Below are 17,572 nucleotides of genomic sequence, written 5' to 3' on the forward strand. Positions count from 1 at the left end.
ACTTTCACGATACTGAGGGGTGTTTCAATGCCTCAGGAAGGAGACTACTAAGAAATGAGAACTGAGATATATTTGTCATAACATAATGTTGGAGTATATTAAAGAAGAGCATGTAGAGTTTACTACCAATATGAAGCCATGGACTTGTTTCTTGTTTCATTTGCCTCATCATATAATCGAGAAAGAGAAAGAAAGAAAGAAAGAGAGAGAGAGAGAGAGAGAGAGAGAGAGAGAGAGAGAGAGGGAGAGGGGGGGGGGGGATGACAAATCACTAAATGAGAAACAGTATTTGATTGTTCATCCCATGTAAAGGGTGTCTCCACTGTCAATGAAACTTTGTAAATCATGCCTAACATACTACTTGAGGTGACTGAAGTGCTTTAGAAGATTCCTTTTCTGACACATTGTAATCATTGTATCACTCACGTCTTTCTGCATCTCACTATAAACTCTAGCAGCAGAGATTTTACTCGATTCTCCTGGAACACGTTATATGCCAATAAGGTTGAGGAAGAAATTAAGGCTCGCCAAAGAGCAGTTTGCTGACTGAAACATCTGTTAGGCTTGCATGTAACCAGTTTTACTTTCAACCACCTTCCAAGAACTAACAGCCATTTATCACCAGTTCCCTACCGCTGCAGGATTACTGCACAAAAACACATTTATGGATGGCTTAACTATAGGAACTGAAATGGAAGACAGCCTGATATGACTGTATGATGAGATGTCTTTGCTAATGGAGCAAATAACAACTGCCAGAGACTATCCGCAATCTGCAAGGCAGAAGGATGAGATCTCCATGAGGAGATGAGATAAGCTTTCAGTAAATCGACTAAAAGTCACTGAACAAGTTTTGAAAATCATAGCACCTAGAAGAAATTTATTACGAGTTACTGCAGGTGATTACAGCCCTCTGAAATTAATGACACTAACATCCCATCAAGACATTTGGCTGCTCAGAATAGGTTGGTATGAAGATCTGCCACACAATCTACTGTTAGATGGTGACAACACTTTCTCCGTTATTTAGTATAATTGATTAAAGATGGGTCCAAACAACAGGGAAAGAACACTTCTATGTTCACACTTTGTCACACTGGAGTGAACATATGGTGCTGGCTTATACACAGCTTCGGATAAGTGTCCCCAACTAACGTGTAGTATGAGCTGATTAGCATCTGTTAAGATGGTAACATTCCCATGACTTGAGATCTGCTAGCAGCACTGACTGGTACGAGTATGCTATGCCACTACTGCAAGGCCTCTCACCACAGTAGAGCTGCAGTATGGACTGAATCTATCAACACTTTAATCAAAGGTCTACCACTACCCTGCACACTGAAGATAAAGTGCATCAACCCACATTTGATGATGGTTTTCTGCATTTGGGAACTCACTTTCAATACATCTATTGTGTCATCAAAGCAATCCTATGTTGCTGTCTTCCCCATACAATTGCAGCAGATAGAAGTGCCATTGGTTGTTGATTAAGTGAAGCCTCACAATCTGTTGGAAGTTTCTGGAATAGATTTTGTTGGACCCATGTAACCACAAATAAATAGAGTTACAAAAGAGTGTAATGGTATCTTTGCCAGCTGAGCTGTAGCTACAGCTGTCCATCTGAAACTATACCTCAACCCAACAATGGACAGATTTTCATTAGTTCTTCAAATAGTTATCAGATGGCATGGCATTTACAGTGATAAAGCCTATACGTTTCACACAGCTAACTGAGAGATATCGGAACACTGGGTAGTTCACAGCACAACTTGCGGCTTGATGGGGAGGATGTTGGAAGGATGGTGGGAATGTATCATAAGCACCATTAAATTATGCCTTCACAAAGAGCTAGGGCACTACAGCATGAATGAGGAAGGCCTGCAAACTATACCTGTAAATACACAAGCTCTCCACAATTCAAGAGCCTCCACACAAACAGAGAACGAACTTGCAGAAGTACAATATCTTCAGTGGTCTGCACACCTGACGTAATGGACTACCGTGGCTTTCACGCCCTAAGCTCTGGCCAAGTAGTCACCTCCTACCAAATGCATCTACACCTTTGCTGGAAGCAAGGAGGCAAATCCCGCTTTTGTTATTCAGGCTACATAACTATCACAAATGCCAATACATTCAGTTCCTAGTCATCCCAGATGGAAAAGTTACTAGCGCTATCCAGCTGGTTGTACCACTGGAGTTCAACCAAGATAAAGAGGAAGTAGACGAGCAGCGGCTTGAACGAAAAACTCCTTCTGAATTAATTTCCTTGTGAAGTGGAGAATATACGTGGTAGTCCATAACAATTTATAGTAGGATCTGGTCTTTTTTTGTGTCTTGTGGAAGTTGTGTAGCCTGAATAATGAAAGCATGATTTACCTCCTTGCAAAAGCCAAGGCCTAGGTGCAATTTGTGTGAAATAGCTACTTGGCCAGAGCTTAGGATACTGTAAAAGCCACAGTTGTCCATTACACCAGGTGTGCAGACCACTACGATCTCACCCTCTGACAAAAGTACATCCTTTCACAGCACCTGTGGTTGAATATCAGGGTAAAAGAATCATGAACAAATTGAGATGGAATACTCCAAACCGACATTCTAGTCACATGGATGTAAAGGACATTACCAGGCCTGTCCAGCCTAACATGCCACTGGAGTTCAACCAGGATAAGGTGGAAGTAGAAGAGCAGTGGCACTGTACATACTTGCTTTAATATGAATGATTTTTATTGTTGTATTTATGTTTGCAGAATATTTTCTGTTGACCTCCTGTTAATGGGATTAGCCAAACACTCTGGTTCAAGTGTGTGTCTTTTACATCCTACAATTCAAAAGTCACTGATGACAACACAGGTCATCTATATTCTCCTGCCCAGTACTAGCTTCCCTGAACATAGGAGATGGGAACTTCATCTCCACCATATTCTCACATTCAGCCATCCTCCTGGACCTAACTTCCTTCCACAATTGTGTCCCCCCCCCCCCCCAATTTAATTGTTTTTTTGTTTACATTGGTAGTTTAGCCTTATTTACTCATTTTTGCTCTATTTCTCTCTTTTTTTCCTATTTTCCTTCTGCTTCTTTTAACTCCCTTTTCCATCCAGCTTCGTTTATAGATATTTCACCGGCACCTTTTCTGCATTCCTCTTGATCTTAATTTCAGTATTAATGAAATTTCTCCATTTCTCAATTTTCTTCCTTTTAATCCATTAATCCATCTTTACTTCTCACTCTGTTCTTCAGTCATCTCTGGGCTACAACTGCCACTGTGCTTTCCGATATTCTACCTTTGACTTCCTATTCCCTATGACACTGTCTCCTTTGCCTTCATCTCCACTCTCATCTTCACAATAGATGTTTCCTCCCTAAAGAGGGAACTAACTGTTCCAAAATCTAGGTCCAGTTTTTTTTACTTTTCTTTGTTTTTTGATGTGCAATGGCAGTATTGAAATCTTGCCTCATGAAAATACTGAACAAGCCTCATGAAAGTACTGAACAATCATTCTGTCTCTCTAACATTTTTAATGTATATAGCTGTGTGTGTGTGTGTGTGTGTGTGCGCGCGTGCGTGCGCGTGCGTGCGCGCGCGCTTGTGCACTTCTTTTTTAAGAAAGGAAGAAAGAGAACCAAACATGGAAATAACTAACTGCAGCAACCATCATGGATCATGTTGGAAGACTGCTTAACTATCTTGAGTGTCTCTTGTACTGTAGCGACCTTGATAGATAGTGTGGAGACAAGTCAAATGCAGAGATTAAAATAATAATTCATCTGTGACATCAAGATATATGCAGAATTTTCTTTATATTTTATGTTCTTTGGTACTCGTGTGTGGTCCACATTTTGTTGTGTGGTCAAAGTAAAGTACTGTGTGCAAAGAATATTTATACAAATAAAGTGTTAATCACTTATAAGCCACATTCATATTTGAAGTAGAATCAATTCCCACAGTCATGACCCTATACTGAATGGTTGGCAAACTGATTTTCTGTGTACGCGCAGGGAACAATGGGCCTACTCACTAACATGGGCTGAAAGAGTAGCACCAGAGTTTACCGAGAGCTAGCAATGGTATGCCATTACCACCAGCTACACTGAACAACAAAAACAATGATACATGCAATGGCAACAGGACAATAACATCAGAAATCTGTATTTTTTGGCCTACAAAGTCCCAGCTATGGCTAATGGCCATCTTTCATTTGTGTGGGCTGGTGTCAGACAAGTACTGTATTTTACAGATTACAAGATGAACTTAACTTTTAAGCAATTATAAAAAAAATAACATTTTTATTATTAGTTCGTAAAGCCAGATTTTAAATAATTCTTAGTTTATAAAACTGCATTGACCTTTAAAATCCCTGAAAATCACCATCTGAACTTTCTTCTTCTTCTTCTTCTTCTTCTTCTTCTCCCTCCTCCTCTTTGTCATCCCCATTGTTCTCTTCATATACAAGATGGTCTTTATTACCATCAAGGGCATTACTTTTGTCACACTTACTGAAAGATTTATTAATAATGTCTCCTTTCAGTCTATACCACAACTTTTTAACCACTGACACACTTGTTAGATAACAGGTTGTTTTAAAGTTCCCTTCGGTGTAAATTCATGTCAGGTTTAATCCATTGCCCATTTGTTCCATTCCTCTTTCATATACACTTTAAACGGTTTATTTATCGAGACGTCAAAAAGGTTGCAATTGTGAAGTCCTCCCGGAATAACAGCAATGTCTGTGTTTCCCTGTCTCAATTTCTCCTTCACAAAATTTTTCAGATGGCTTCTAAACTGATCTAGCACAAGAAAAGAACTCTTCTTCAATAAAACACCTTTCCTTCTATCCCACACTCTGTTAATCCAAAATTTCATACCAGCCTCATCCATCCAACCCTTGTCATGTACATGAAAAACAACACTTGGCGGCATTTCAGAAGGCTTCAGCATTGTTTTGCACATGAAAATGATAATTGGATTAAGTTTAGTACCATCAGCACAACATGACAGGACTAAAGTGTAGAGCATTTTTCTTGTCCAGTTGTTTTTACAGTTACAGATTTACACCTTTCATGGCAACAGTTCTGTTACTTGGGACTTCAAACATCAGAGGAGTTTCATCCATATTCACTATTTGGGCTTAGCTCCACACTGCTTTTCTTTCGATGTTGAATAATAAACTGATGGAAAGGCAATATTTTCTCTTAAAGCTCTGGTGGCATTTTCTGAAATATTTTGGTTTTAGTTCGTATGCAAAGTCCATGACGCTTAATAAACCTGTAGCACCAGCCAACTCCACCCTTCTATTAAGTTCCACTGTAGCACTAGCTTATGAGCATGTATTTGAATCATTTCTTTGTATTAATTCCAATGCCATTTTGATGGTGTCCTTGAATCCATTTTAATACATCATCTTATAGTTTTGGTCATTTTGAATTCAGACCTCTATTTGCACCTCATTTTTTTCAGTTCTTGTTTAGTAGTCTGCCAATCAAAAATGTTTTTTTCTGTTGGTGTGGGGCCAAAATGCTGCTCAGTTGCTCTGTTTCCATGTTCTTCTGCATGCGGTATTACTTTAAATTTACAGCCCACATCATATGAATACTTTTTATTTTTTTTTCTATTGCAAAACTAGCTACTAAAAGAATATTACACTGTCGCCAATAACAAAAATCACTTTCAATTCAAGTTCCTTTGCAATGTAGACTGCAGTGACGCATCGAAGGCCAGACAGTGTTCTGGGTTTGTGATGGCGAGGCAGGAGTGAGACAGTGTTAGCAAGCTTATGAATCCTTGCAGCTTGTGTTCGTCGCATCGACGCATGCTGCTGCTCATTGAATCAATGTTGCCAGATAGAGATAGGCTTCTGCTACACGCCCTTTTTTAAGACTGTTGGGAATTCTAAATCAAACAGAGGACATTTTTATATTAATTTTGAGTGTAAGATGCACCTGGATTTTGGAGGAAATTTTTCGGAGAAAAAAGTGTGTCTTATACTATGTAAATATATCTAAAAACAAAGATGATGTGACTTACCAAACGAAAGCGCTGGCAGGTTGATACACACACAAAAAAACACAAACATACACACAAAATTCAAGCTTTTGCGACCAACGGTTGCTTCATATACTATGTAAATTATGGTAACAATTCACATTGGTTATCACATTGGTTATAGCACAGCTGGATGGATATATTTCGTATTACCACCTGAGTCACGGATACATGGAAAATCAGCAAAAGTGTCCCTTGTTCCAGTGGTTCCCCTTCACAAGTACTTCATTCACAGTATATGCTGGGGCAGGGAGGGGGGGGGGGGGCGGCAGGGGCAGGGGAAGGGGGAGAGGTAACGATCTCCTGACTGAGCAATGTCTGAAGGGTTTTTGGCTATGTAGATTGCTGTGAAATAGGACTATTCAGCCCATTATCATGGAACTTCCTATTGGTGATTTGGCAAGCAAGGTGGATGCTATCATAATTGATAATAATTAGTGGGCAGGGAAAAAAAAAAAAAAAAAAAAAAAGGATTTCAAATGGCTCTGAGCACTATGGGACTTAACATCTATGGTTATCAGTCCCCTAGAACTTAGAACTACTTAAACCCAACTAACCTAAGGACATCACACACATCCATGCCTGGGGCAGGATTCGCACCTGCGACTGTAGCAGTCACGCGGTTCCTGATTGAAGCGCCTAGAACTGCACGGCCACACCGGCTGGCCGAGCGAATCAGTTGGCTGTCCAGATGGCCCCACGTGAATCCTACCGGCCGGCTTGTGGGCATTTGAAGATGTTATAGTGGGAGGTTCCGAATCACGCATTCAGACTTTTGCAGCGGCAGGGAGCACAGACTCGCACATTGCTTCACCACAAACGCAAGCACCACAGACAGAGCCATCTAGTCAACAAATTAGATAGGCTGAATGCTTGATTACAGAGACAGGTAGGTAACAACAGTTTTTGGATCCCAAACAGTATCTGACAAAATTTGAAATGGTGATGGTAGCATAGATGTTTCTGTGAAGCAGCAAGACAGAGCAAGAGCCCACGTCTCTACCCAAACTCAAATGACGAGTGCCAGTATGCACACCCACCCATCCAGAACATTTAACACGCCTCAAGTGCACAGAAAGAAATGGAGTCAGTAGTTACAGGCCCAAATACACTATTTGTAAAGGAAAGGAAATTCAGTGACCAATTCTTAATCAACACTGGATTCTAGATAAGTGTATATCCAAAATGGCTGAATGATCCCCCACTCATCTACAGCAGTTCCATTTCTCACAGCTGCTAACAATTCGGCAACTGAGACATTCAGGAAGAAGGGATTGACTTTAGATTTGTATAATGGATTTTGCCGTACTTGAACACTCATTATTGTGGGTGTGAGTGGTCCGGTTCTGAGGGTCCAAGTTTCTCTGTAATTTTTCCGTGATGCCAGACCTGTCAAACTGTTGCTTGATCAAAGCACCTCTATCACCTAAGGCCTCGTGCTACATGGTGCTGCTGATCTGCCCTCACACAATGGTTTTAGCACTGTCCACGTCTTCCACACCTGGTATAAAATATTAGATGTTGCGACTGCCTAAATGCGGCACACACACATGTATTATGCGAGAAGATCTCGCATTCTACATCACATGAACTTGTGGAGTTAAAAAGACATGCAAGGTGTGGCGTTCGAGATGATGATTACTGACTAACATGTGACAAGATATCACAGTGAGGGGACATCACCTCTGCAGGTGGAATGTATTGTGATTATGGGGGCTTAAATACTCGCACTATTCTGGACAGATATCCGGTTCCCAGTGCTGCAGACTTTAACAGCAGTGTGATGGACACATTTTTTTTCTTTTTTTTCCCAGTGTAATAGATTGTATGAAGGCTTTCTCGCAAATCCCCATGGCTAGGCAGAAAACTCTAGTGAGTAACCCGTTCAGGCTCAGCGACCAAAACATGATGCCTTTTGACTATGAAATTCTCCCAGACTTGGTAGCATTTCATGCATGAAGTACTACAAGAGTTTTCATTCACATTCTGTATGGCTGGAGCACAGTCACAGTCAATCTTACAGAAAAAAAAAAAAAAAATTCTTTGCAAGGAGGAGGTACAGTTTCTAGACTATGCAGTCTCTTGCACAGGCTGTTCACTTCTTCCAGAGAAATGTCTCAACCTCTAACATTTAATGGCTCTAGAAGACTACTCAAAAAGTTAAACTATTACAGGTGACGCTCAATTTATCTGAAGTACAAGAACCAATAAATAAACTACTTACATGCAAAAAAACATCTGGCAGAAAAAAAATTCCTTGGACTCGTGAAGCTCAAAATGCATTTCAAGACCTAATAACTGCATTAACTAATGATACCAGGATGACATACCCTGTTTCTGGCACCCCCATTGGTTTGAGTGTTGATACAAGCTCAACTGCTGTGGGCACTATATTTCAAAAGTACGTCTCTGCAGATTGGCACCTTCTGGCTTTCTTTTCGAAGAGCCTGTCTAATCAGCAACAGTGGAACGCATTTGACAGGGAGCTTCTTGCAATATATGTGACTGTAAAGCATTTCCGGCTATGGCTAGAGGGAGAAGTCATTAAAATTTTTACTGATGATGAGCCACTAATGTCCAGATACCAGCATATGATGGAACTTAATTCATCATGAAAGTGTAGACACACTCGGTTCATTGCTCAGTTCTCAAAGGACATCCAGCACATTGTGGATCAATATAATACTGTGGCTGACTGCTTGTCTTGAAAGTGCGAGACTATCACTGCTACTGACAGAGTAGCAGAACCAGAGAAAGATGCTTTCCGTTTACACTGTCATGCGAATCCTGCATTGACGGGCTTACGTCCTGAGCACGTGCCAATACATGGTACCAATCAATGGATATGGTGCAACACTCCAAGCTACAAGAATTGCCTCTTCATTCCTGCGAGATGGTGATGCCCTGTCTTCAATGCATATCACAATGTTCCACTATCTGACATCAAGGCTTCTGCAAAAATCATGGTGGACAAAGGGGTTTGGCCAGGAGCAAAAAGACTGCTGGCACTAGGCACAGTGTTGCAGGAAATGACAAAATTGCAAGGTTTCCAGAAATGCTTTAGCCTCTTCTCTCCCCCACCCCCCCCTCCCTCAATGGATTTCGTCTTTTGGTGACTATCGTAGATAAATTCACTAGGTAGCCTGGGGCCACGGCGGTAGCTGATGTTTCTGCAGTCTCTGTCACCCAGGCCCAACTAAATTGCTTGTTTGCAAGATTCAGCACTCCACAAGTTGTTATTATGGGGAGGGGTGGCAATTTGAGTGCCTATTGTTCGAAAAGATTATGAGAATGTGCAGCTGAGACATATTTCAGTGAAGAGCTACCTTCATGCCAGTAACTTATTTACTGCACACTGAAAGCAACGATCGGTTGGACATACTACCTTTAGTACTGTTCGGGCTATGCACTGTGCTGATGCCTGGTCGGGAACATTACCTTTCGTACTGTTAGGGCTACACACTGTCCTGAAATAGGACTTGGGTTGCTAAGCTGCTGAACTGGTCTATGATCAGCAATTAAGGGTTCCATGTGAATTTTTCTCACCCACACCTAAGCCTTGGCTACCAGTAAGAGGGTCCAATACATTTTTGTGCAATTGCAATCGCACATGCATCACCTCTTTCCAAAGAATCCATTTCGACACAGTGATAAACCCATTTTCTTTCACAAAGACTTATTCAGATGGTGTTTTGTGTGGCTGAGAGATGACACTATTAAACCACTACTCTTTCCAGGCCCCTTTACAGTCATAGACCGTAGTAATGAAACAAATGCGACTGACTTCCCTGGGAAATGGTATTCTGTATCTGCCAAGCATCTCAAGCCTTCTTATACAGAAGACAATCTCTCTACGGCTTTGAGTGACCCAATCAGACCTCTACCTCAGCCACAAAAATGCAGTCTGACGGGCAGGTAACTAGCAGATACCTGCTAGTTAGATTAGCTCCTGTGTTTTCTAATTCTGTTCAGGTTTGCACTGGCCAGATTTGTGATTTGATGCAAGACCTTCCAAGCCACAGCTCCCCAAAAAGGGAGGTGCTGATGTGGAGATCTCAACAGACAAGGAATCAACACAAGTCAAATGCAAACATTAAGACAAAAATTCATCTGTGATATCAAGATATATACAGAACTGCCTTTGTATGTTATGTTCTTTGGTACTTGTGTTGTGGTTGCTGTGCAGATGGTACAACTGAATCATGTCCTTCATCAGGGTTTTGATTATCTATTATCATGCCCTGAAATGAGGAACATTCTATCCAAGATACTTCAAACCCCTCCCAAAGCGGTGTTCCCCTACCCACCCAACCCCTACAACATCCTAGTCCATCCCTATGCCACACCCACTCCCACCCTGCCACAGTGATTGCACCACTGTGGAAGACCCAGATGCAAGACCTGCCCAGTCCAGCCACCCAGCACCATCTATTCAAGTCCTGTCACAGGCTTATCCTGACCCATCAGAGGCTGGGCCACCTGTGAAAGCATCCATGTTATGTACCAGCTCTGCTGCAGCCACTACATAGAGTTTTACATTGATATGACAACAATCAGCTTTCAACTTTATCCTTACAGCACATCTTTCACTCCCATAATCTTCCTGGCCTAAACCTAAGGTCACTTGCTGCCCCCTCCCCTCCCACAAAACCCAATAGTGTGTGTGTGTGTGTGTGTGTGTGTGTGTGTGTGTACAGTATCGCCTACCCCAGCAACCCTTCCAAATTTGCATCCTACATCAAGTACTTGTGTGCTGTTATCTCTTGCCCTCACCTATGAAATTGCATGGCCAGTTTGTTTGCCACCTGCCCCTCTACCTGCCCCCCCCCCCCCCCCCCCCCATCCCCCAGCTAGCCCACACTCAGCTCCTCACTCTCCCATGAGCTGTTAGATGCTTTATGCTTTCCCCTAACCTCCTCCCTCCCTCATGCTCTCTCCATCCATCACTCCATTGCACCATACACCCTCACCTCACCACAGTACAGTACACTCACTGCAGGCCAATAAAGAGCTGGCAGTCAACTGAGCACAATGTAGGGAGGCAAGTGTGTGTGTGTGTGTGTGTGTGTGTGTGTGTGTGTGTGTGTGTACACGTGTCTGCGTGTTTTTCCCCACAGCTTGAAAAAGAAAGTGCATTCTGAAAGCTAGCCAAGCTCTGTACCTTTTGTTTGTGTGCCTATTAACGATGTAGCACCCTACCTTTTGGTGAGTCATCATCTTTATTCCTAAATAATTCATAATTTTCAACCAGAAGTTTCTGTACATTATTTAATTTTACTCTGCATTTCATAACTAATAAATCAAGGTTGCAGATTACATCTGCCCTTGGAAATGTTTTGCAGTTTAAAATTTGTTTTTAAAACTCTGCCTTACCATCATATAATTTATTTGAAATCTTCTAGTGTTTCCAGGTCTCTGCCACATATGTAGCTTCCTTTCGTAATCCTTAATATAGTGTTAGCAATGATTAAACTATGCTCTTCACAAAATTCTATCAAATGACTTCTCTTTCATTCCTTTCCCCCCTGTAAATGTTCTACTATTTTTGATTCTCTTCCTTTTGTTACTGTTTAATTTCAGTCAATTGTCTCCAGTTTTTGTCTTCTTTAACAATATGAATAACTGTGACTATGAAGTCTTTCCCGGCATAATAATTGATAACATTCTTCTCAGGTGTGCAGCCGGATCGTAATGTCATCTTGACACAATATTTCAGCGGTCCACCTGGCTGCCATCTTCAGGTGAGAGTGCTTGTACACCACTATGGTAGGCGTTGACTTCCTGTCTCTCTTGCCTAGGATAATGCATTTACTAGTAGCATAGTAGCTTACTCTCATCCCTGTTCATGATTAGACCTAATCTTGCATTATCTGTATTTTGTTTAGGTAACGGTGCACTACCCTGACTGTCCGCAGTCTGTGGTCTACTGGCTAGCGTTGCTGCCTCTGGCTCAAGGGGGTCCCGGGTTCAATTCCAGGGCAGGTTGGGGATTCTCTCCACCCGGGAACTGGGTGTTTGTGTGGTCCTCATCATATCATCATCATTCAAGACATGGCGAGACTGGAAATGGAAAGACTGGGAACTTGTATGGGTGCTGATGACCACGAATTTGAGTGCCCCACAAACCAACATCATTGTCACTACTCTGACTTAGAAGTTCTGTTTCACCACTTGACTAAATCCTATTACATCTAACTTCAACCCCTTGATTTTCCTTTTTAAATTCTCTAACCTACCTACTTGATTTAGGGATCCAACATTCCACACACCGAAGTGCAACAAAATGAATAACACCATCTCTAATCCATCAACCTAAGGGATCCAACATTCTACACCCTGTCTGTAGAACACAAGATTGTTTTTTCTCGATGACATTCTCCTGAGGAGTCTCCACTCAGAGGTTCAAATTTTACCTTCTTAATATTTTATCCAGGAGGATGGTTTCGTCACTAAACCATAGCAGAGCTGCATGTCCTCATGAAACACAAGTGATGTAGTCTCCCCTTGCTTTCAGTTGTTTACATGGTGAGATCAGTCAATTATCCAGAAAGTTGCTCCAGAAGCTACTGAAAAAAGGCTTTATTAACAACGTTAGTCCGACCTCTCTACAGACACCTCTGATGCTGTGGCAACCAGCACTGCTATCTATATCACCGAGGAACGCATGGTCCACGCCAGATGCCTAATATTTCTTGTCAGATGTTTCATCGTGATTTATGTTGGTGTGGTAATACTATTACTGTTAGCCTTAGTTGACAGGTCTCTGACTATCTTTGGGTCAATGTACTTAAAACTTATGGGGAATCACTCTTTAAGTGTCAAAAACTGTTCTAGTTTCCTGAGTAACCATTGTATTTTCCTGCTGATCTTGTCTGCCGAATGAAGATATCCTTGCATTTGTTTATCATTTCTATAATGACTCACTATTTTATTTCAGCTAGTTTGTGTGTGTATGTTTGTGTGTTTATTGTTAGTCTGTCTTCACCTTAGTCGGCACCAGATGTCCTGGCAGAGCTTAGCTGACTGAATGTTGGTTTCCTTTAGCATGCATTTAGGTGTCAACAACACAAGAACCATGGAAAAAATGTTGTTAAATGTTGTTGATAAGAACAACAACAACAACAATAAATGTAAATGAAACACATTCATACAGTGAAAGTAGTTTGAATGTTAAAAATAAAGATTCCAAGACTTACCAAGCGGGAAAGCGCCGGCAGACAGGCACATGAACAAAACACACAAACACACACACAGAATTACAAGCTTTCGCAACTGGCAGTTGCTTCGTCAGGAAGGAAGGAAGGAGAGGGAAAAATGAAAGGGTGTGGGTTTTAAGGGAGAGGGTAAGGAGTCATTCCAATCCCGGGAGCGGAAAGACTTCCCTTAGGGGAAAAAAAAGGACAGGTATACACTCGCACACACGCTCCCGGGATTGGAATGACTCCTTACCCTCTCCCTTAAAACCCACACCCTTTCATTTTTCCCTCTCCTTCCTTCCTTCCTGACGAAGCAACTGCCAGTTGCGAAAGCTTGTAATTCTGTGTGTGTGTTTGTGTGTTTTGTTCATGTGCCTGTCTGCCGGCGCTTTCCCGCTTGGTAAGTCTTGGAATCTTTATTTTTAATATATTTTTCCCATGTGGAAGTTTCTTTCTGTTTTATTTACATCGTCATTAGTTTGAATGTTAGTTTGGCAGTCGTGACCTTCAGAAGATAAGTACAAGAAATGATTGGCAGCCTGGCAATATGAAATACAATGATGGCAACAAACTTCCATCATCTCGGCTGCCAGTAGTAGCAAGACTATGGACATACTGCACTTATGTATTTGTAGAAAGAAGGAATACCATCAGGCATACTTTTTATAAAATATATTTATTAAACAACTAGTTTCAACAGTGCATTAGTGTGTCTTCAGATCCCTGTGCAAACTGAATGGTGATATCCAATCATCGATGCATTGTTACCATGTATATTCGCTGGTCTCAGATTATTTCTTACGCGGTGTGCACACTCCAGCAATCTAACAACAACCGTCCATAACTGAACGTGGTTTGGATTCAATTTTAAACTAGGGGTACCCATTCCACAGTATGATTACTGGGATAGGTTACAGACATGCATGTCACCAAAATAGCACCCTACTGAAAGACTTGCAACAGGCCGTTGAGCTACATAAAATTATTATTAGACTGTACACGTGATAGTACTTCATCAAGCACAGTAATAAACACTTCCAAGCTATGCAAATAAGGCACTAAGCCATTGTAACAGCCACTGATCATTGCAAAAACAGTACTACACCACAAAAAAACAAATAACTTTTAGTTTGCCAAGGTCAAGCAGTTAAATTCCAATATAAATGAAGGTCAATCATGAACCTCAGCTCTCCTCTTCCTACAAACATTCAATCATGCAACAAATTTAACTACATTCTTGCTAACAAGGTACCCCTTGAGTGAGATGTCGCAAGTCCAGTCTTTAGTAAGGCTCATTTGAAAGTGTTGTGTTGACAATTATGACATAAAAAATATTAGCTGCTAATGACTCATCAAAGTGCATGAGGAGGGCAACACAAAATGAGTGTCTGGGAAGTGAAGAGATCAACCTTCTATAGTACATATTACACTTCACAAAATCAACACTATTGACACTAAAAAAAATACCCATTAACTTGCACCACAAGCACCAAATCAAAAATGGTACGCCACAGTGATCACAAAGGTTTGCACCGTCAAGACTCAAAGTGAACTCCATAGGAGTTACGTACCGTGCAGGATGTTCATCTAGGTATACATTCTTAAAGAATGCACATTGTGTCATGGAAGTTATCACGAAACTGGCTATCCTTTATGGTGCAGCTGCAGATAGTGTGATAATATGTTTTATAGGCAAGGAAAAACAAACATCCAGAGGTTGAATTTGTCCCGTGGTTCCTGGTGGTATGAACTCTCCGTTACACACTTTTCAGGAGAAATAGTTTGTTCTGAAGGAGTCAATTTTTATACGCCAACCAGGAATCAAGCAGTGCTCATATCATAGTGTAGTGCTCTTATGCCCACTTTACCACTGTTGCTCATTTTGATGTAAATATTCCCTACTGCCCTTGTAAGGTCATGCATATGAGAAAGAATTGTAGAAGGCAGAACACCTCCAACTTCTCACAGTACAATAAATAACTTTCCAGCCAATTTACCATTGAGATTAACAATAGCATAATCACATATGAACATGTTAAGGCATCAAAGTTAGTTGATCTTGATACAACTCTCTTGGTACCCCTAATTTCCAGTGCTCGTTTCATATGCACTTCCTCCTCAAATCCTTAGTTGGAGTTGGAAACACATTCCATGCTGAATAATGGGGTATCTCACCTACAAGTTTTCGGGCCGATTCTGCAATTTGCTGCGCATTGTCAAGCTGACACTTCGTTAGAAATTTTATTGTCTTATGTCTTCCAATTCTGCAGCACTGTTTGAAGTTGAGCAACTATCCACTACTTCCCTTGAAATCACTGAAATCTTTTTCAAGTGCTATTTTATGTGCATAACGTAATAGGTCACTGTCATGCACATCCTGCAAACTGTATCAAGCATCCTTGAAATGCATAAACACCAGTTATTGTAACAAGTGTGCCTCGTCTTCTCTTGCACAGCCAGAGATTTTTTAATACACTACATGGTCACATAGCCACAGGCCTGAAATCCATTCTTCATTGTTTTTCTTACTATGCTGCAGATGATCTTTCATGTACGTAATTATGTTTAGTATCTGCTCCTTGAACGACGATTGTCCGTTACTACATTTCACTGGAGATGAGATTTCCTCTCCGACAAGGATGATGAACTACATAGCTTGACATCTGTTTGAATACCACTTTCACTTGTTAAGCATGTATCGTCATCATTCTACCCTCACGTACATTCTCCACACAGTCAAGCGCATATGACGCCGCACATTTGACTCATCTGGCATAAATGCTAATATTTCATCTGCCACTTCTTTCTCACTATGCAATATTCCTTGAGTTCCTTCCTGATCAAATATCAATCAGGCAACAGTTGGTGCAGACATAATACAATGTTTGCTTTGCTTATCATTGCCATTGCTCTGCTTTGTAACAGTATGACAAGCACTGTACAGCTGTTGAAGTGTTACTTAACCAATAAGCAGTTCAACTACGCTACACAGACTCATGCTGTGCTCACCGTTGGATACCTCCAGTCCCACCCCATTCCAATTAGCAACCAGTCTTGTGGTAACATGGTAAACAATATGTGGGGTGTCAAATAACATAAAAACTATTGGTTTTTTATGGCCTCTCACTCAAGGGGTTCCTTGTAGGATATTATAGAGGCAGAAAATCAGTTAGTATATTATGACTTGGGCAGTACCGACAAAGTGGTATTACATGCCTTGACAAAGGTCACTTGCAACTGAGGGCAAAAATCAGACTACGCACATATGCAGATCGTCCATGGCAGAGGTGCATGCTAGTGGATGGGACTGACAAGAGAAGTGGGTAAAACAGTTAGTATCAGGCATGCAGACATTCATGCACAACAGTACATCCCAAGCTGCAGTACTTTTGGTTTGCAGCTTGGAACTGAGAACCATGAAGTTCGAGCAAGCTACGAATGAGAACAGGAAATTTGCTGGCAGTCATGGTGGCATTTAATCACAATTGGTATTGGAATGAAAACTGACTAATATGGCAGAACTATTACAGTGATGCACTTGAGGCTCAAGTGAAATAGTATTTTTGTATTTGACGCCTCCTCTTACATTAAGCAGTATGCCACTATCAGTTTCACAGATATGTCTTCATACATATAAACTGCAGTCTCTCAAAGTGTTGATGACATGAGCATGAGTTTAAAGTAATGTTTTCTGGCTGTACCAAAAAACGTTGTATTTGCTTCAGACAAAGCTACAACAATGGATTGGGACAAAAATCCAGTTAGTGAATTTGCAAGGGGGGAGGGGAGAGGGGCACCAACATGGGGTATCATGTACTGACATGCAAGTGCATTCTTTCTCCACGCCAATTCTTATTGTTTATAGATACTGATGTTATTGCAACTGTCAACAATAAACTCAAGTTCACAGTGGGAAACTATCAAAAGACAGGTCCTAAGATTTTGATTCTGGGATGTGTATTTTCATACACAATGAGTGAGTGAACAACTCTCGGGCTCTTTATTCACAGCAATACTTCTACTCCCCTAAACAATATGATTATTGGAGCATGGAATTCTTTGTTAACAAATAATAAACAAACACCATTCACATTTTTTTTGGTAAAGTTTTTAGTGTTAGCATTTATACACACTTTGGTTATCCATCACCACCACACATTATCATGAAAGGATACTGGTCGTAATTTTCAGCTGACCCGTTGTTATTCTTTCTGGAAGATTATTTGTTTTGACAATGTCTTCAGTTACTCGCATCACTTCACGTCTTTGCTCCATAGTGGGTGTACTGTAAAAAAGAAGAAGAAGAAGTTAGCAGCAGCATATTTCTGGTTAC

General features: G+C 41.1%; 1 protein-coding gene across 1 annotated transcript in view; it reads right to left on the reverse strand.

The window, feature by feature from the left end:
• LOC126266919 (uncharacterized) overlaps positions 1-17,572 on the reverse strand; it is a 157,868-nt gene that overhangs the window by 140,178 nt on the left and 118 nt on the right. Inside the window, exon 2 of the mRNA XM_049971609.1 lies at positions 17,415-17,524. Coding sequence (XP_049827566.1) covers positions 17,415-17,524 — 110 coding nt within the window. The remainder of the gene's footprint in view (positions 1-17,414; positions 17,525-17,572) is intronic.

The sequence above is a fragment of the Schistocerca gregaria genome, chromosome 4 (assembly GCF_023897955.1).
Source record: "Schistocerca gregaria isolate iqSchGreg1 chromosome 4, iqSchGreg1.2, whole genome shotgun sequence".
In the NCBI taxonomy this organism is placed as follows: domain Eukaryota; kingdom Metazoa; phylum Arthropoda; class Insecta; order Orthoptera; family Acrididae; genus Schistocerca; species Schistocerca gregaria.